General features: G+C 41.3%; 1 protein-coding gene across 4 annotated transcripts in view; it reads left to right on the forward strand.

The window, feature by feature from the left end:
- The window catches only part of inpp4b (inositol polyphosphate-4-phosphatase type II B), a 290844-nt gene that overhangs the window by 21449 nt on the left and 248205 nt on the right, over nucleotides 1-21190 (forward strand). For 2 of the 4 annotated variants that reach the window (XM_015965572.3, XM_015965579.3), the window contains one exon: nucleotides 15023-15141. In XM_015965572.3, coding sequence (XP_015821058.1) covers nucleotides 15023-15141 — 119 coding nt within the window. Of the gene's footprint in view, nucleotides 1-15022; nucleotides 15142-15631; nucleotides 15899-20133; nucleotides 20281-21190 lie in introns of those variants that run through there. The other 2 variants (XM_015965584.3, XM_054743661.1) reach the window with 2 other exon arrangements.

Below are 21190 nucleotides of genomic sequence, written 5' to 3' on the forward strand. Positions count from 1 at the left end.
ATGAAGTATGATTGGGCTCCTTTTCCCCTTTTCAGTCTCTCGCTGGTCTTTCCTCTAATCGTCCTGGCAAATCAAACCGTCTCCTGCATTTATTGGGACAGAACCTGTAACAGGCCTTAAAAATTGTCAGGAAATCCTATTTTGCATGTTTTATCACCTCAGAAATTATCCAAAAACTTGACATTTTCCCCTTGAGCCCAGGCACAAATACACAGTGACTTCAAAATGAACACACGTTTGCAGCACTAACAAAGCTTTGGGATTGGAGGAAGACCTTTCCAGAAAGCCTCTGGGCAAATCCAGTACTAACTCTGCTCCATTAACCTCAGAGGTCAAAATTCGGGTTTGGGAATGACGTCACTCCCAACTTATCCGTGTCCCAGTTGCAAGCCAGAGAACCACTGGGATTTGTAATCGTTGTGTTCAGTAACCAGGCTAACTATTATTCGTAATACAAGCCAGTAACCGTGTAAAGTTTTATAACTGGAGTACATCTGTGGCTGATTTAACCTTCTCACTGCCATGGTCATGTCGGCGTCGGTAGGGATTACACCATCTTTCTTGAACTGTTTAAGATATCTAGAAATGTATAAAAGTGACTGAGCAGGGGGCGTTGCTTCCAGTGGGTATACCATTCATAACTCCAGCCCCTAAAGCCTTTCCCATCACAGACAAGATCATCAATTGAGCTTCTCAGTTGTATTGCTTTAGGACAGCTGGATGGTTGGATCTGTTAAAGTGATACCATGCAACTTGTTCATATTTTCAGATCATTTTCTTGAGCCAGTATGGGTTAAAATGACCCTTTACAGGGTTGATGAAAAGTGACTCAGACCCCACCGGCCCCTGTGGCCAGAATACCGAACTTGCATCTTCAGAGCTGGTGAGCTATGGTAACTTTAGGGGCGACGGTGGCACAGGAGTTAAGTGCTCGCCCCGTAATCGGAAGGTTGCAGGTTCGAGCCCAGCTCAGTCTGTCGCTGTCATTGTGTCCTTGGGCAAGATACTTAACCCACGTTGCCTGCTGGTGGTGGTCGGAGGGACCGGTGGCGCCAGTGCTCAGCAGCCTCGCCTCTGTCAGTGCGCCCCAGGGTAGCTGTGGCTACATCGTAGTTCATCCCCACCAGTGTGTGATTGTGTGTGTGAATGACTGATTGTGTTGTAAAGCGCCTTGGGGGGTTCCAGGACTCTAGAAGGCGCTATATGTACCATTTGCTGGTGGAGGAGCAGTGGAGTAGAGCTGACGTGGTGGAGTTGCAGTCTGCATGTTTTTAGATCGTGAACACTAGAAACTGATGAAGGGTGAAGAGACGTTTCAGCTGTTACATTAAGGTGTTAAAAAGATAAACTCACAACGTGGATAAAAGTTTTGTTTTTGGTTTAAAGACACAATGTGTAGTTTTTACAGTTAATTTCTTGAAACATCCATTAAAATGATGTTGAAAATAAATTAATTGAAGCCCAGTTGTTGGAAAATACTGGCAGTTTCATCACATACAGTATAACCATAAAATTCAGGTCTAAATTACATGGAAGTGGGTCTATGTCTCTGGGCGACGCCATATTAGATGGAATGTTTCCTTCTACGGGAGCCTGTGAGGACAACATCCATTTACTGATTAGTAACAAACGATTACAAAACATTCACCCTTTCATAAACGTTGTTGTTTTACATGTTTACCTCTTCACTCGTCAGTGAGGACACAAAGTCTTGTCATTTTGCCCGAGGTCGCAATCACCGTCCTGGGGATTTGCTGCCCCCTAGCAACCTCTTTAAAGATTTCGGCCTGAGGCAAAATTCGTTTGAACGGCATGTGTAACTGTGTATTAAAACCTCAGATGATAAAGGTTTTTGGATTTTGACGGCTGGAATTTTAAGAAAATCTGATGTTTGTGACCGGCGTGGGAAAAACAGAAACTAACTTCCGGTCTAAGCCCTGGGCAGCTGATGACATTTCACAAGGTGCTCTGCTGAAACAGCTGTAGTAAACAACGCCCGACTCCGGTGTTTCTGCGTTAGCGTTATAGCAGAGAACATTGCGTCATCAGTCAGATGTAGCTTCTGAAGCCTCTACTAGTCAGTCAGATTTGTTTTTTTTTTTTCTGGGATATGGCGACGAGAACGGGTATTGTATTATCTGAGAAGTTCAACCGAACTCCGACCCTGCTAGCTGGATATCAGAACCGGAGGTGCGGACATGTTTTAGACCATTTGACTCCGAAGACCCGTGGCCCGATTTGGACATAGAGGAGGATTCTGTTCATCTTCAGAACCAAAATTAGTACAGATTGTTTACTTTTCTTAAATATTTCATTTCTGTGCTCCACTGGGAGCTCTAAGCTGATGAGTTCTCAGCTGGTCTTAGCTCCATCACGTGTCCCAATATAATTGAGTAATCTACAGTTTTACTGCTGTGTGTATTTATTGATATAACTCTGGAAAATATTTAACCGACAATTTACCAGAATAAATCTTCCTGATGTTGGAGTAACTCCTTAGCTCAACTCGTTTGCGCTAATCCAGGATGGCACGGAGGTTCTACTGGTCCACGGAGGTTCTAATGTTGAAATATAGAGATCATCTTTTAGATTATATCTGTGTGTGTGTGTGTGTGTGTGTGTGTGTGTGTGTGTGTGTGTGTGTGTGTGTGTGTGTGTGTGTCATAGCTTTCCCAAAGGACTTCCTTCCTTACCGGAGCTAACACAGTTAGCAGTCCAGAAGTAGCGGGGCAGTTGATAGATGTAGGTTAATATTTTAGATCAGACCTGTTATTTAAAAATGAGTGTAGGACACGGACACATGGCTCAGACCTTTTGCTGCAGCTGTAAACGCAATTTTCCGTAATAAGTAGGAGCGTGAATGTAAACAAATAACAGTTATTCACAATACTAGCAACAGCTGCTACCTCGTTTTGGAGCGACGTATGCGAAACACAGTTCTTCACTGTCTAGAGGAGAGGATTTGGGTTTTCTGTAATGATTTATGACAAAAGTCCTTAAAAAAAAGGCAAAACTGAACCCAGTACATGTTTATATAGATGGTAAAGTGTAGTTATTCTGCATTTCTACAATTTTATTGCCTAGTCTGGCCAATATCTTTAAAAGTCCTAAAAATGAAATTCGATTGAGTAGGGTTCTCTAAAGATCCAATCCAATCCAATCCAATTTTATTTATAAAGCGCATTCACAAGGCATTACAACCAAACAAGGCGCTGTACACTAAAAATGTTGGTTAATTAAACAGGCGTTATATAAACATGTCGAACACAGATAAAAGATAAAAAGGAAATACAACAAAATTCCCAAAGATAACAGCTAAAAATCATTAAGACACAGGGTGAAGTAAAAATAGGAAAAAAAAAACATTTTACAAAGAACCTCAATAATACGGAAGTCGATAGTTGCGGAGTCAGTTTATAAACAGTGCAGATGTCAGTGAGGTTCATAATTATGTTGTATAAGCTAGGTTGAAGTAGTGAGTTTTCAGGCGTGATTTAAAAATGCTAGCTGTTGGTGCTAGCCTCACTAGCAGTGGTAATGCGTTCCACAGCTTCGGTGCACAGACAGAGAAAGCCCTCTCTCCACGGCTTTTTAAACGTGCATTGGGAACAGCTAGGAGGAGCTTATCTTCAGACCTGAGAGCACGCGGCGGGTTGTAGTAATGGACAAGTTCACACAGATATGGAGGAGCTTGATGGTTCAAGGATTTGTAAGTGAGAAGCATAATTTTGAAGTTTATCCTGAAAGATGTTTAGTTTAGGTTTACATCTGGTTTTACTTTAACAGTTTTGATAAATGACAGTTTTATACATTTTAGTTAGATCTTAAGTAAACGTTTTAGCTGATGTTTACTAGGGCCAAGAGTCTTTTCTGAGTGAACAGCTTAGATTTGAAGCAGCACCTTGTGGGATTATTAATCTGCTATTTTTAAAATGTCTTTAGCAGCTAGTTGTACCGGGATGTAAATGCTAATTATAATTTAAACAGAAACCAGTGGTAAAAATTGTTATTTATTAATGATTTCTATACACTGTTCTTTTCCCTTCCTGCTGAACTCTACCTTATGGTGAGTTGAAGGACGAACGACTCAGCAGAAATTCAGCAAAGTCTTCTCAGTTTGTTCCTCAGCAACTGCACGAATGAATCAAAAGTTTAATGTTTGGGCATTTTTTTCTGGGGTTTAGGTGAAACCATCTGAAAAACTCTTGACCATGAAAACATATTGACGTTTAAACATCTGGACTTATTGATGTCATGTCATCAGTTTTGCTTGTTCGCCTTCCTGCAACAGTTTTGCCTGAGCTTCTGTTAACTTGTGTTTTGAGGATTTTGGTGAATTTTATTGTATGTTGTGGCCAGTGATGCCAGTAACTCCAATATAATGTCATGTCTTGGTAACGACTAATCTTACGCATTACCATTTCCATACTAGTAATCAAATTAAAGTTACTTGTCCTAGCCATTGTGTGTTATTTTGTCCTTTATTCTGAATTTTTTCTGCTTAGGAAAATCCTGAGTGAAGGAAAAATAACACGGCAGAGGAGAACCCAAGATCAGCTTTGCATAACGCATTTACCCAATCAACGTGCACTTTCCTCGCACAAGGGAAGCAGTATACTGCTTAACCAAACAATAGAACGGCACCGCGATGCCATTTGTTGGAATGTAACTCTCACTCATGGTGCAAAATTAAAACCAACAAAAAAAGCACAGTCATATTACTGAATAAACAACTCACAACATCAAACACAACCCTGCAATAAAACCCCAACAAAACACACAATAAAGAACATAAAACTTGAAAGCTGGCTACCCATAATGCACCTTTCCCGCTGCCTGATCCAAAAGTTCCGCACTACAGTGATTTCTTCTTCCGTCTCGGGGAGTGATGTCACGTATGCGACAGCTCACGTGATGTTTTCGTCCTCACCTACCAAGCAGGGCCAGCTGGCGACGTACTACAGCGTGAGCAAAAATGGCGGGAGTAGAGAGAAGTGCATTTTCTAACTATAGTCACTATTTTGAGTTTGCATCAGCTAAAGATGAAAATATTAAGGTTCGTTGCACACTCTGTGCTGGCGATAAAATATCTGCATTCAAAAATACTACGTCAAACTTGAAGAAACATTTGGTATCGCAGCATGGCACAGTCCAACTTACAGAGAGAGTTTCACCAGGTGGTGCAAAGCATAGAGCCATGCCTACTGCAGAAGGTCCTCCACCACCCAAACAACAAAAGCTGGACTTTGGTGCAAAACCAGTAAGTGGTGGAGAGTTGAAGAAGTTGGTCGGGAAGTGTTTTGTAGAGGAAATGCTGCACACTGTTGAAAGAGCTTCTGACAGCAGAGTGTATCAGCACTGCTCCTGTTGCAAAAAGCCCTGCCAGTGTGCCCAGTGCCACTACATCTGGCAGCAAAGATGAGATTGACGTTTTCACTTTTGAGGCGGAGGAGGACATCTGCTCTGCAGAAAAGGAAGTCATGGACTACCTGAGGTCAGGCTATGACCTTCACATTCAGCAAAATTTTTCAAAGAACATATTTTTAAAGTATAACACTCCAACCCCATCAAATGCTCCTGTGCAGCGACTTTTCAGTCTGGGGGGTTTGGTGCTCACGCCTAGAAGAAATTGACTTTCTGACAGGAGGTTTGAGAAGCTTCTGTTAAGGTACAACAACTGGTTTACGCACCCCACTCCACTGTTTCCTCCATAACGTGTGATGACAACATAAGATTAGTCCAAAGTAACAAAAGTGCCTACATGTGGATGGTACTGAAAGTATTTATGTTAAGTGAAGTCAAGAAAATCTGCCTTTTTTTTTAAATAAAAAGCATTTATGTTAAGTCAAGAAAGACTGTTTTATTTTTTATGAACACTATTTTGAGTGAGGTCAAGAAAGACTGTTTTTATTTTATTTTTATTCAAACATGCATTATGTCAGGCAATAGGTTTTAAGTTCAACTTAAAATGTAAGAAGATATATTGTTGACATTACTGTTAAAAAGCATTTGCAATAAAGTGGGTGCTGGCGAAACCAGTTGTAGTTTTTATGTTGAGGCAGTGGAGAGTGTTTTTGGAAGATGCTGAAAGTAACAAAGTAACTCTTAATCTAACTTAATAACTTTTTTAATGAATGAATCAGTAAAGTAACTAAGTCACTTTTGGAAGGATTTATCAGTAGTCAGTAATCAGATTACTATTTCAAGGTAACTGTGGCAACACTGGTTGTGGCTGACTGTAGTCTTGACTCCCATCTGTTAAAAGTCAATTGGCTGCAAAAAAACTCCAAATTTGCTGCTTTGAAAACTTAAGTAAAACGATGTCTCTTCATAGTTTTTGAAATTGTTTTTGAAGACATTGCTAACTCACCTTTTAGTCAGTTTAAACAGCTAAATTGCATTAGCTTAGTCCTTTTCAAGACTTGATTTCATAAAGATGTGGAAATGTATTTGCTCGAATATTTTTTACGCTGCCAATTTCAAATATGAACTATTTTGTTACGATTTTTCTCTGATTTCTAAGAAAGTCATTATGTCCATTTTCAGAGCCTTGGAGAGCTTCTTAGACGAGCTAGTGATTACTGATCATCATGGTAAAAGAGGGCTGTAATTACAAGTGCGGAGAGTCAATTAAGGGTTTTATGAGGTAGTTTTAAGTCTTGACAAAACCACCTTATGCACCACAATTACTGTTCAGTTACATTTACAATTAGAATTAAAATGCATACAGACACAGATAACATATTTCATGGTCCTATTTGCTTCTAAGCCTGCACGGAACTAAAAATGATCAGAAGATGTGGTTTTATTGTGGTATTTATTACCTTTCACAGCTTCCTTTGGTTTTGTGGGAAAATGTGAGAATTTAGATCAATGCTTCTTTGAAATAAATCCATGCTTCCTAATCCTTCTTGTGTAGACCTGGAGTGATTTTCTGTCTGAGAAGGGGCAGTCATTCATACTTGGATCATTATAAAAAAAAACTCACTGCAGCGTGCACAAGCTCAAAGATCATTGTAGCAGGAAAGCTGCTGTCTCATCACCTCAAGACAAAGAAGTATTTCCTTTATTTTGACACACGTATATATCTGAGGATGACCACATGTATGTGTTAGCTGAATTATTTATGATGGATGTTAATGTTGGCGTGCTGATCAGTAAAGTTAATAACATTTTCAAAGAACAAGGCAATAGGTTTTAAGTTCAACTTAAAATGGAAACAAGGAGCAAAAAGCTGTCATGTTCTGGTGAAATCTATGAAATAAATCCACTCAGGACTTCTTTCAGATCACAGGGATTACAATAATAGAAAAGCCATCACATGACATTTTTCAGTCATTTTTACCCATCAGATTATCAGCAGGCTTGAGCCAGCAGAGCAAAAACAATTCAGAGAAATCACTATAAATGCTAAACAGCACCTCCGCGGGGTTCTGAACAAACCCAGTTGGTATTTAGCAAATATTATGAAGCAAAATCTGAAAATCCATTTGCATTTTTTTTTTTCATTTTGTTTCAGGGTTTGGAACTGGACCTGTCCTTGAAGATGTAATCATTTAAACTTTTGGCTCTTCTGCAAAGATGTTGATGGAAATGACCTAATCACTTAAAGAAAAGTCTTCTGTGGTTACATGACTTCGTCAGAGCTGTAATACTACAGTACCATGATTGAGAGTGTAGTATTATTTGTACTTTCAAACAGAGGTGGCAGCATCTTGGTGTGAGTGTAGAAGTCCAGTCAGAGCCATGTCCATTTCAACATTTTAACATGGAAGATATAGCACACATTGTCGAAGTGCCAAAACTATTTCATGAATTAAATATTAATTTGTGGTTCAAAAAGTACAAAAAAGTGATGTTTTTGTTAAAAACTAAATTAAAACCAAGTCTCTTTAAATATTTACTGTGGATTCAAATTAAACAGAAGAAAATCAGTATGGTGCAGGAAGCCAATGATTACAGAAGGTCTCAGGAGGTGAGGATGATTTTAGAAAATTTACAGAAGTCTAAAAAGAACTTTTATTCTGATTGTTACATAGTTTTATTCTTTAAATATATTTAAAAGTTCTACATTGAAGAGTCACTTCAGTAATAAAACTTTAAATGTTTGCAATCAGATTCATTTGCATTCTTTATTTAAAGATTGTATACATTATCAACAAAAGATGAGATGATCCTTACCAGTGTAACATCAGGAAATGGTCAGTTTTCACCTACAAATCAACCTACATGCCACCGGTCATCTACAGACATGATTCCATTCTCTAAAGTGGATTTTAAATTCTATCTCCCAACAAGCCAGAATATTCTGCAGGTCTGAACACATGACAACATATTGTCAACAAACTGTTCCCGTTTCAATGCCTTAAGCTTCCCCCATTGACATATACACTGGACAATTCATTTCCATAGGTTCCAATAACACGTTTTGGAGGAGAAATTGTAGGTGGCCACCACCGCCATTTTGACCATGTCACAGGTTCCGTCAAGCCCAGACAATTCCACAAAAGGGAAGAGAGGTGGAGCTGAGGGTGGGGCTGTAAGGCTGGGATTAATTGACGGTCGAACTAGCTACAAGCTAACCTGAAGCTAACCCAAAGCTAACGCGGAGGTGGGAACTAAGCTAACGGAGGTAGCAACCTAGCTATAACTGGAGTTAACTGTGCACAACACCAGAGCTTCTGAGTCAGAGATACGCCAGGCTGACCGCTGGGTAAAACCGGGTGGAACACAGAGGTCTCCCGAGAGCTCCACAAGCCGATAGTCGGAACCCAGCTCCACCAACATGTTATATTTCAACCCATTTTCTAAAGTGCAGCATTATGTTAAATGCACTGGGTTTTACCCTTACATTTAAATTTCATGGTTAAACAGTACATGTTAAAATCTAAGCTCAGCTCGGCAGTGACCTAAAATACATAAATATAATTTTACTTACCGAAAAAAATGAAGTGGAGACTCCTTGGATGCTCTATTAGTGCAATTAAGGCCACAGCAAGTCATTTTGTCCAACAATTGCAAAAAAAATATCCAAACAAGAATACACAAACACAGAGACTCAAAATCCCGGAACAGTTTCCAAGCCAGACCGAGGCTCTACTGAGGCCTTTCCACGGAGCTAGCTCTGTGGTCACGTGGGTCTGATGCTCATTAATTATACAGAATTTTAGGCTTTTAATACACTTAAACAGAAGAGTGAGAAAAAAATTCACCCCCCTCAGAGTTGTCATGAGTGTAAACTAGATCATTTAAACCAAAAACATGTTTTGGTACCAGGCTGTAAACATGTTTATTTCTGCTGTGAAATTGGTATTTTTAACATGGGAGTCAGCTGGAGAGACTGAACAGGAACAAGGCTGCAGGTCCAGATGGTGTCAGCCCCAGGGTGCTGAAGACCTGTGCAGAGCAGCTCTGTGGGATTCTGCAGCACCTCTTCAACCTCAGCCTGGCCCAGGAGAAGGTTCTAGTCCTGTGGAAGACATCCTGCCTTGTTCCAGTTCCAAAGAAAACTCGCCCATCAGTCAGTGACGACTACAGATCGGTTGCCCTGACATCCCACATCATGAAGAGACTCCTGTTGGTCCACCTGAATAAGCAAACTAGAACATATCAGGACCTGTTGCAGTTTGCTTATCGCCATGGAGTTGGAGTTGAAGATGCCATCATCCAGCTGCTTCAACCAATCCACTGTCTTCTGGACAAAGCAGGCAGCACTGTCAGGGTCATGTTCTTTGATTTCTCCAGTGCATTTAACACAATTCAACCAGATGTACTTTGCCAGAAACTCCAGAAGACACAGGTGGGGTCCTCAACAATCGCCTGGATTAAAGACTACCTGACAAACAGACCACAGTTTGTGAGGCTGAAGAACTGCACATCAAACCAGGCAATCAGTAACATTGGAGCACCACAGGGGACTGTACTCTCACCATTCCTTTTCACCTGTACACCTCAGACTTCCAGTACAAATCAGAGACCTGTCATCTACAGAAATACTCAGATGACTCTGCAGTTGTCGGGTGTATCAGAGATGGACAGGAAGCTGAGTACAGAGAGCTGGTGGAGCGCTTTGTGGCATGTTGTGGAAACAATCATCTGACCTTGAACGTGAACAAAACAAAGAAGATGATTTTAGACTTCAGAAGAAACAGGGTGGAGTCAAACACTGTTTACATCATGGGAGAAGAAGTGGAGGTGGTTGAGGAATACAAATACCTTGGAGTTCACCTGGACAACAGACTGGACTGGAGAAAGAACAGCTAAGCCTTTTACAAGAAGGGACACAGCAGACTGCACTTCTTAAGGATGCTTAGGTCCTTCAATGTCTGTAGCAAGATGCTGCACATCTTCTACAAGTCTGTTGTTGAGAGTGTAATCTCTTCAGCCATCGTCTGTTGGGGTAGCAGCATCAGAAGCAGGGGCCTGAAAAGGCTCAACAGCCTAATAAAAAAGGCTGGTTCTGTTCTGGGGACGACTGTGGAACCGCTGGAGGAGATAACGCAAAGAAGGATTCTCCAGAAAATAAAAAAATTATGGACAACCCTGAGCATTCTCTTCACAAGACTGTCCGACAACGGAAGAGTGTCTTCAGTCAGAGGCTTCTTCAGTTTCGCTGCAACACTGACCGCTACTGGAGATCCTTCCTGCCAACAGCCATTGTAATATACAACAACTCTTTGATGACTTGATTATTATTATTATTCTGAGCTACTACAGCAATCAATTTCCCTCAGGGATTAATAAAGTCTTTTTGAATTGAATTTGAATTGAATTGAATTTGCAAAGTTCTAACATAGTATAGCTATAAATTTAAGCCTGGTTTATGCTTCTCCGTCAGCTCCGCAAGGGACAGACACGCACGGATTGACGGAAGCGTTTTGCTCTTTTACTTCTCCGTCTCCTGGAGAGTGTTGCAAAGCAATTGCCCGGCAGGACCACAGAGGGTGTAGCGCTGTTCTGTGGTATCCTGTCATGTATCGGTCCAAGATGGTGTGTTTGTATTGTGTTTTTTTGTGTATATAAGAGACTTTTAACACAGACATATTTGTCTCTCATTCTCCCACCTCTTCATGCACTCCCCACCTCTAAACCCACGTTTCCTGTCATTTCCGTCCACAAATAAAACGCTTGCTGCGCATCTTTTCACTCCTCCAGTCACGGGAGAATTAAACGTTCATATTTTTAGAGTTTTTTCGCGAGATATTCTTCAAGCTTCTCCGTGTCTGCCGCTAGTTATCCTCGGCTCTCTTTGCAATGGCGGCGCTGTAAACAACAGCGGCGTCCTGACCAATCACAAGCTTGCGTAATCCGTCTCGTTCGACGGATGTTTAAAAAAGTGGGCTCGACTCCGTACGTACTTGCGTGCCCTACGCAAGGACGGATAATGGCGTTGCGTGTCTCCGCACTGACGCAGACGGAGAAGCATAAATCAGGCTTTAGTGTGGAGGTAAAACAAAAATGAAAAAAAAATGAAGTGGTTCTCTTGCATTTGTCTAAAAACCGAAAGCAGCTACTGGATCATCTGGTTGTCAGTCTCATCAAAATGCTGAACTTCCTTGGGTCCTCCATTCATTACGCATTCACAACAGAACACCACTGGTGTGAGAGGTTCTCCGCTCAATAATATCAGAGGAGAAACAGCTGGCTGCCATCACTTCAACTTCAGGACAGACTGCCAGAGTCCCAGAAAGAAAAACATCATTTGAAATCACGAGCAACAAAAGACATTTGGACATAAAAAATGGCGACTGGTGTTTAGCGTGGTACTCTGGTAATGTAGGTTTCTGGTTTTGGTGGATGCAGATGCAGGGAAGATCCCCGTGTGGAGGGGTTACTGTGTTTACGTTCAAATCCTAGCTTGTTCTGTAAATTTGCTGCAGCTTTAACCTTATAGTTGTGACTTATTTTTCCCTCACAACATGTGTGGTCTCATGTTTAAAAGAAATCTTGCTGTGTGAACCGAGCTTGAAACTGTGCCAAACTGCCTCGGTGTATTGAGAATTTCATTTGTCTTTTAATTTAACGTTAGGTTACTTAGACGTGATTATTATTATTATTGATATTGTTATTATTGTTATTGTTATTATTAGTAGTAGTCATAGTGGTAGTGGTAGTAGTAGCAGTAGTAGTAGTAGTAGAAGTGGTAGTAGTAGTAGTAGTAGTAGTAGTAGTAGTAGTAGTAGTAGTAGTAGTAGTAGTAGTAGTAGTAGTAGTATTAATAATAATTGTATTATTATTTATTTTATTTCAAAGAACAGAGTAAAGTGAGTCATTTTAAAATGAGTCATTTGTTCATGTTTAACATTGAGATTATTTAATGATTAATAAGAAAGTAAAATTAATGATTCTCAAAGTTTCATATTAACACCAAAATCCAACATTCTTGCCTTGTTCAGACTCATGACAATAGAAACAAAGATGAAACTGTACTTGTAGTAGAGCGGGCAGTAAAATTCTTTCTGCTGCAGGCTTAGAAGGCTGTAAAATACAGGCTTTATTAAGTCTTAAGTTGTCTGTCAAGTGTTTGTAAAAGCCTTTAGGTTTTATGGGGTTGTTTAGAAACATAGGTCTGTTTTGAGTTTAAACTACATTTTGATAACCCCCTTTTTTATCATTCTGCCAGTTAAAGCCACGCTCTACAATGTTTTCCTATTTAGAAATCATTTTCTTGAGCCAGTATGTGCTAAAATGACCCTTTACAGAATTAATGAAATGTCACTCTGACCTCACTGCACCCTATAGCCAGAAAACCGCACTTGCAACTTCAGAGTATCCGAACCAGTCCCTGTTAGTCTTAATAAAGTGGAGCTGATATGTGCTGGCACAGCAGTCTGCTTCCAGCACGTTTCCTCCATGTTTTAGATCATGAACACAACTGATTTGTTTTATTGATGAACCACTCCTGTAGACATTAATGAAGGCTGAGGAGACATTTGAGCTATATGATTAAGGTGTTAAAAAGATGAACGCACAGCGAGGAGCTAGGTGTTGCTTTAGGTCCTGCCAAATGAACACTAGGGGGTGCTAAAAGCACGACAAATGTGACAGACTGAGCAGGACATGAACCTGCAACCCTTCATTTATGAGGTGGGCACTTAACTCCTCCGCTATCCTCGCCTACTTCTGAACGGTGATGTGCAGTTAAAAAGTAAACATAGGGAAAGATGAGTAGTGTTTCTCAATGTCAAGGTGCCTGGCCTTGCGAGGCGATGTCTTGTGAGGCCAGGCGCCTTGCTTACGAGGACACTGTCCTTCCTTGGTTAAAGAAAACGGTTAAATGGAACAGATTTGCATCACCTGACCACGGCTTCCACGGCGGTCACGTAACGTCACATGACACGGGAGATAACGTCATAATTTATATGTATTGGTGTCAATATAAATATATAACGAGTCTTTACTTTTTAAATTGTGTATATAGTAGTTAAATTAAATATATTGAGTTACTACCCGCTAGCCACCGAAGCTGCAACTACTAAGCAATTAACCAACCATAGATAATTTCTTTGGATCTAAAAAAAAACCAAACATTTTTAATTAGTTGACTTACTTTTAACTTGAAGTTTGCCCCTGAAGTAGCTGCCGGCTTCTGATCCGCCGTCCTTTTGAAAATACCGCTGCAGTGTGTTCTGGGTAATTTTTGACCAAGGCTAGGCTACAAGACACCTCCCGGGTATCCTCGCTCAGCTAGCCAAACGGCAAACAAACGGAGAACACACGCCTCGGTAGAACATGAACATTGGAACACGTCTTGGCGGCTCCCGATGACGTATCTCCTAGGCAACCGGGGCGGGGCCAAGACATCAAGGCAAGGTTCCTTGGCATTGAGAAACACCCGAGTAGTTCAGTTCCCAGTCCCCCAGTTAACTTCTACTTCCTGAAACAGGAGCGCCAGAGCTTTTTTCCCCCACAGAGATCAACTCAAAAGGCATTAATTTATACTAGAGACCACTGCAAATGTGTTGAAATAAAAAAAAAACGAGTGAATGAGCACTTTAAAACAACCAATAAGAGGAATAGTTTCAGTAGCTTTAACGTGGATCTCTTTTTTTCACCTTGTTTTGCTGCAGAAGCTATGAAAAAAAACAACTTTTGGTTCTAATTTGAGCTACCAGCAAACTTCATGTGAAATTAAAGGCACAACGTGAAATAGTCAGTCTAAACTGTTTCATGTTTGGTAAAAAAAAAAAAACAATCATTTGTTTCATATCTCACTCAAAACACTTGCGAGTGTAGTGCAAGCACCTTTAAAGCTGTTTGTTTTGCAGAGTAATGTGTGAAACTGACAGGGCTCTGGGAACAGATCGATAGCTGGTCCTGATCCAGCATTGTGGTGAAGAGATGAAATGTAGCTTCTGGATAAGATCCAAGCTGCTTTTTAACAACAACAAAAAAGTCTCTTCAATACTTAAGAGTTTATGAATGCCAATGAATTCACAAAATAAACAGCCTTATGGTGCAGCAGATTTATTTTATCTAATGTTCAACAGGAGTTTTAACCATTCAAATGAGCTTTTTTGCACTGTTTGGTCTCACATTAGCTTAGTCACTTAAATCTGACTTTACCAAAAAGGATGGGTCCTAGCTGTCCTTGGAATGTGAGTGACGAGCTGCTTTTGATGTCAGAAATGAAAGCTGTAATAAAACTGATATCTCACTGCCAGGAGGACTTCTCTTTGCCTTTTAATCATCTGCTGAGGCAGCAGTTTCATATCAGCGTGCACATTATTTATTTATCCAAACCTTTCATGTGTTTTGGGGCTGAAGTCGGTTTAACTTTGTGCCGGGGCAGATCCTTGTTGGTTTGACGCGTGACGTTTACTCTGTCAGGAGATTTATGTGCAAAAGTGATGCTGTTTCTTTTCCTTCCATGATTCTCCTATGTTTTCTACTCATGACAGATCGTTAACATTTCCTCACTCACGTATGCATCATGAAAGATGATCTTTCCCTTTTCTCCTGTTTTCTTTTCTTGATCTTGTCCTCTCGGCTCTCCCATCCTCCCTCCCTTCCTCTGGTGAAGCCTGTAATGATCTGGTGGCCCCAGGCAGAGACGGGAAGCCCAATGCGTTGGTCCAGGTGGCTGTGATAGATCCCCAGAAGCAGCACCTGGTGTTCCATGCCTGCACGGAGATAGTGGAGGTACAGCGTCCACACAGACGCACACACACACACACACACACACACACACACACTGTTGCTCCCCTTCCACGTGCCTGTCTGGAGGCTTTTGATGTTTGTAGTTTAGCAGCCTCTCTGGGTTATTGGGTCTGAGGGAGGGTTTCTCTTCCTCCCTTTGTCCCTACCATCTAAGTCTCTGATACAGAACAGTCAGCATTACCCTTCTCTTTTCTGTGACAGAGTGGACTACACATGTGCAAAGGGTGTGCTTGTGAGTGTGACTTTGTTACGCTGAGATTCAACACTTTTTTAAACTTCTGTGCTGCTAAGGCTGCAGCCTCACAAGTGTTTTCAGCCAGCAACAGCTGCCCCTCCACCACCACCCCATCCCGTCCCACGGTGGAACACCCACTTACAGACACGTGCTTACACCAGCACACACACACACACGGTTTTCCTCTTTCTCATGTGACAGCAAAGTTTCCAGACGCATTAAAAGGGAGATGCAATTTTCCCTCCTAATCCAGTAAAGTTTAACTGGCATAACCGTCTCCTTCAAAGTCTGATTTTGACTGATTTTCCCCTCCGTCAAGGGAGCAGAGAGAGTGTGTATGCGTGTGTGTCTGTGGAAACACAGGATGTGGTGGGATACTGTACGCTGGCTCCGCCAGCTCTGCAGAGTCTGAGTGCCGCTGGAGTTTTCATTTCATGGCTGCAATATTCAGGATTTGGAGCAGGATCTGAGAAAATGGACTGCTTTCGACTTCACAAAAACAGGGTATGTGATCGTTTGGATGTGCTTTTGTGAGGAAAGCTCAGACACCTAATAAGAGTCTAAGATAGCCTGAGGAATGCACTCTCACTTATATTAACTATGCACTGTACAATAAAGGAGTTCTTCTATGGTTTAAAAACAGAGTTTTCGGCTCATTTTATTGAAATCAGTTCAACCCAAACCAATAAAAGCAGAGTTTTTTTTTTCATTTTGTTTAATCGTGATTTTGATAGTTTTGTATCTGAAAGGATCTGAAGGAAGTTTCAAAGAAACGAATGAGAAATCGAGTCACATTTAGGTTTTAATCATTGCAAGCAGATATTTATAAACCAATGTGGTTCTGAAAGGACCTCCATGTTTGCGTGGAGAGGCTCTGTGTGTGCTGAGCAGATCGGCTGTACCGGAGTCTGCAGATAGCCCGGCTGCCACTTGTGTTTCTCCTGTTGTCACATTCCCAGGATGCCTGCTCTCAACAGCTGCTGTCGCTTTTGCCGGAAACTGTTGGGCTTAGCTGTTTGAAAACTTCAGCATTAGTGCTATTTATACGATCAGACTGGGAATCCACTATATCTGAAATAAAGATTTAATCTGGATGATGAAAAATGGAAAATGCCAGCTGCTGCAAACTCCCCCTGGTCTGACTCATGAATGCTAGGATAAAGTTTAGAAGGAAAAAAAAAATTTGAAAGTATTTTTTTATACTTCAGATTTGTAAACTTTTTCTGAAATCAGCCAGTATTTTATGTTTATGATGTTTGATGGACAAGGAAAGTAAAGGTTTTATTGTGTAAAGGGCAAATGAAGCTTGTTTCACAGGCTTGGCCCATTGCTGTATTTACGCTGTTGCTTCATGTGTGTAAACACATCCACTAACCCAGCTCTGAGCTGGCTCTGTTGGGCATGTACCAGGAAACAGAGCTGGTTTCGTAGGGATGCCTTGTTCCTAATCATCGAGGTGTGAGAGGGGTTCAGTATTCAATTTTTTTTTATATGAAACTAGTTCACAAGAGTCACCTCAAGGCACTTTAAAGAATAAGGTCCCAGTAGTTATCACACACTGATGAAATTTGTTCTCCACATTTGACCCACCCTGTTAATGCTGTGTCAAGCAGGGAGGCACTGAGTGCCATTTTTGGTCTTTGGTATGAGATAGTGGTCTTGAACCCACGATCTCCCAGTTTCAGGGAGGACACTCATACCACTACCCCACTGAGCTGGTGGCCTATATCAAATATTACAATCGAACCTACTTATCAGTGTATTGAGTTGGCCGTTATGTCAATTAGTTGAAAAATGTCTTTGCAAGGAAACCCAGCAGACTGCATTGAGTCATTGGTTTGTGTCAGTAACTTTACAGCAATCCCCATACTGAGCAAGCATGTAGCTACAGTGGAGAGGAAATCTCCTTTCTAACAGGAAGAAACCTCCAGCAGAACCCGGTTCAGTATGAACAGCCGTCTGCCCACTGGGGTTTGAGAAGACAGAGCAGACACACACCAGGGGTCACATTAATTACATAGTTTCCATATTTAACCATTTTTCTTTTTAACAGTGGCAGGAAAATTTGAAGGCTGTCAGTAACACCCTCGACTCATGTAAATTTGCAGACTGTTAAAATGTTTTGTACACAAAGTACACCGCGGAAGTAAAAAAAAAAGTCTATCAAGAAAACATTCTAATCAGAGCATCTTAGCATTGTCTCACACTTGGACACGCTTCTCAGCACATCTTGCTACTGACAGCGCGCTAAAGAGCTGTGGACAGGAGGTTTCAATTGGAGCACATCATGGGTCACTGTCAGGAGAGGGAGAATGTCCAGTGGTTGGTAGTGTCCCAGCCGATGTTCCTCTCAAGGAAGGTAAAAGAAAAGAAAAACCTTACAAATTGAAATCAGAGATCATCTGATTATTTTTGGGTGGGGTTGGTTTGTGCTGCTTTCTTGTAGCGACGAGATCCTGAGTTTAACCCACATTCTGCATGAATATTACACATTTTTCCTGTACACATGTGGCTTTGCTGCATGAATATTGCACATTTTTCCTGTACACATGTGGCTTTTCTGCATGAATATTGCACATTTTCCTGTACACATGTGGCTTTGCTGCATGAATATTGCACATTTTTCCTGTACACATGTGGCTTTGCTGCATGAATATTGCACATTTTTCCTGTACACATGTGGCTTTTCTGCATGAATGTTGCACATTTTTCCTGTACACATGTGGCTTTTCTGCATGAATATTGCACATTTTTCCTGTACACATGTGGCTTTTCTGCATGAATATTGCACATTTTTCCTGTACACATGTGGGTTTTCTGCATGAATATTGCACATTTTCCTGTACACATGTGGCTTTTCTGCATGAATATTGCACATTTTTCCTGTACACATGTGGCTTTTCTGCATGAATATCGCACATTTTTCCCGTACACATGTGGCTTTTCTGCATGAATATTGCACATTTTCCTGTACACATGTGGGTTTTCTTCTTCTCCAGTTTCCTTATACATGACAAAAAAGGAGCATTTTAGGTTAATTGATTTATTTAAATTGGCCCTACTTTAGTGTGTGTGTGTGTGTGTGTGTGTGTGTGTGTGTGTGTGTGTGTGTGTGTGTGTGTGTGTGTGTGTGTGTGTGTGTGTGTGTGTGTGTGAGAGAGAGAGAGTGATTGGAGTACTCATAGGTAGTAAGTATTTTACCTGCAGTGGACATGCAGCTAGCCTCTGAAGAACCTCCGTCTGCTGCATATAAGATGCTGACCACAGAGAGCCACTATGCACAAATACTCCTCATTAAATTCAGACAATGGTGAGTTAAATAAGACACGTCTGCGGTGATGTGGGCAATCTGTCGTGGTGAAAAGAGAGCTGAGCCAGAGGACAAAGTTCTTGATTTACCGATCAATCTACGTTCCTGCCCTCACCTACAGTCATGAGCTTTTGGTGGTGACGGAAAGAACGAGATCATGGATACAAGCAGCCGAAAGGAGTTTTCACTGCAGGGTGGTTGGGCTCTTCCTTAAGGTGAAAAGCTTAGTCATCAAGATGGGGCTCGGAGTAGACCTGCTGCTCCTCCACATCAAGAGGAGCCAGTTGAGGTGGCTCGGGCATCTGGTCAGGATGCCTCCTGGACGCCTCCCTGGTGAGGTTTTCTGGACATGTCTAACTGGAAGAAGACCTAAAGAAAACCCCAGGACACGATGGAGGGACGATGTTTCACGGCTGGCCAGGGAACGCCTTCGATTCCCCCGGAGGAGCTGGCCCAAGTGGCTGGGCGGAGGGAAGTCTAGGCCTCCCTGCTTAGGTTACTGCCCCCACGGATAAGGGGCCAAATATGGAAGGGTGGACAGAATTTTTTTTTTTACAATCAGGCAGGTCATACTCATCAGAAGAAGGATATTTTTTTCTGAACACACATAGATGGCAAATGTTTATCCTTACTTTACCACTGATGAAACCTTTTCAAATCAAGGTGATTCTGTTGCCAGAACAGAAACTAACTGGATGTTTTCTGAACAGAAAAGAAGGTTCCTCCAGATAAGATCAGATTAGTCACTGCATCTCCAAATAAGATACTTCACGAGCTCATACTCATACGTAAGATCAGACGCTGCTAAGAGTGATGCTTCAGTCATTTCTCCCCTAAAGTGGAATATTCAGTCTAAATTTGAATTCTTACATTATTATGAAAATAGGACAGTTTCTTAGTTATGGCTGCCTCTGTCTGTGAAATAAAATCAAAAGCAAATCCTATAATGTTGTTTAAGTGGTAGTAACACAAATACTCTAGTGTCTCACACCGTGTTTAGTGTTTTAGAAAGCTGACTTACACACACACACATTTTTATTCCAGCACGTTGAAAATGCTTCATTTTCTGCCAAACCCTAATATGGCTGCATTGGAAAACTCCCGTTGCTAAAACACAGGCTGTAGGTCTGGGAGGGTGGTACTTGATGAGGATTTGCCGTCAAGCAAAGCCGGCGGATAAAACAGCCTTTGATGTCAGGCTAGTCAAGCAAATATCCCGGTGCTTACAGCAAATCCACAAAGTCTTGTCTGTCTATAACTGAGTGGTCAAAGGAGGGAGACCCCCCCCCCCCCTCCTCAGTGCAGGCACACAGATCTACTTGAGTCTAATCACACAAACACACATGCACACACACCCTGTTAATGGCCTAAATTGGTCGTCCCTCTGCGACATGCAGCACAAACGGACAAAAGGACCAGGGAGAGGCAGCTGCCCCCATAACATATGTTGACCAGTCGCACGGCAGACTGGCTTCCTTCTCAGTTTAAATGGAGACAGGCTGACCACTGTAGCTCATCTCAGCCCATCAGCAGCTCTAAGACCATCCAGACACAGCTGAAGCTGCCAAACATGCTGGTAAGTCTCAATGAGGCCTATTTAGAGTGCCAGTGAGGGATGTGTAAAGATGCGTGTGTGTGTGTGTGTGTGTGTGTGTGTGTGTGCCTGCACAGTCTTGTGTATAATGGCTAAGTCTGTCTTCTTTGTGTGAAGCTGAAAACATCCTGGTTTGCACTAAGCTGAGAGTTGAGCACTGGTTTAACGGTGTCTGAACCCGCTGGGCTGAATCTGGTAGTGCTACGTTGGGGCACATGAACTGCACTGTTTCATGGCTGGGTAGCAAATTGGCTCCAGGTATCGAGACAGCTGTTACCGTCTGTAGAGAGGCTGAGATCAGAGGCAGTAGACCGGTTGTATGTAGGGATGGGTACCTTTGACATTTGAATCGATCCGGTACTAATTCCCGGTACCTTCGATACCGGTACTTAACGGTACCAATTTTCGACACTTTTGAGTATTCATTATTTTAATTCTCTATTTTAATTATATATATATATATATATATATATATATATATATATATATATATATATATATATATATATATATATATATATTCAAATATATATTTCTCAATATATAACAATATTTGATAAATATCACGATAAATAACATACAATTGTTTGTATTTTAACATCGTCCTTGTAGTTTTATAAGCTGATAATTAAACTGAAGCAAACATCTTTACTGTGAACTAAATTTTCTGTGTATCTTCATTCCTCTTGCCATTCTTTTTCAATTGATTTTTCCTACTGGGAAGTTAGAATTTCCAAGGAGAAAGCGAACGCACCATTAGCTGATAACAATGGTAGCAATGGAAGCTAACATACCAAGCTAACGTTATCTTAAACAGTTTATTTAGCTGCTGGAGCAGATTAAAACGATGATGCCTCACACTTAGATCGTTGTCACTGGTTTTGTCTTCACC

This window comes from Nothobranchius furzeri, chromosome 4 (genome assembly GCF_043380555.1).
Source record: "Nothobranchius furzeri strain GRZ-AD chromosome 4, NfurGRZ-RIMD1, whole genome shotgun sequence".
Taxonomy (NCBI): Eukaryota; Metazoa; Chordata; class Actinopteri; order Cyprinodontiformes; family Nothobranchiidae; genus Nothobranchius; species Nothobranchius furzeri.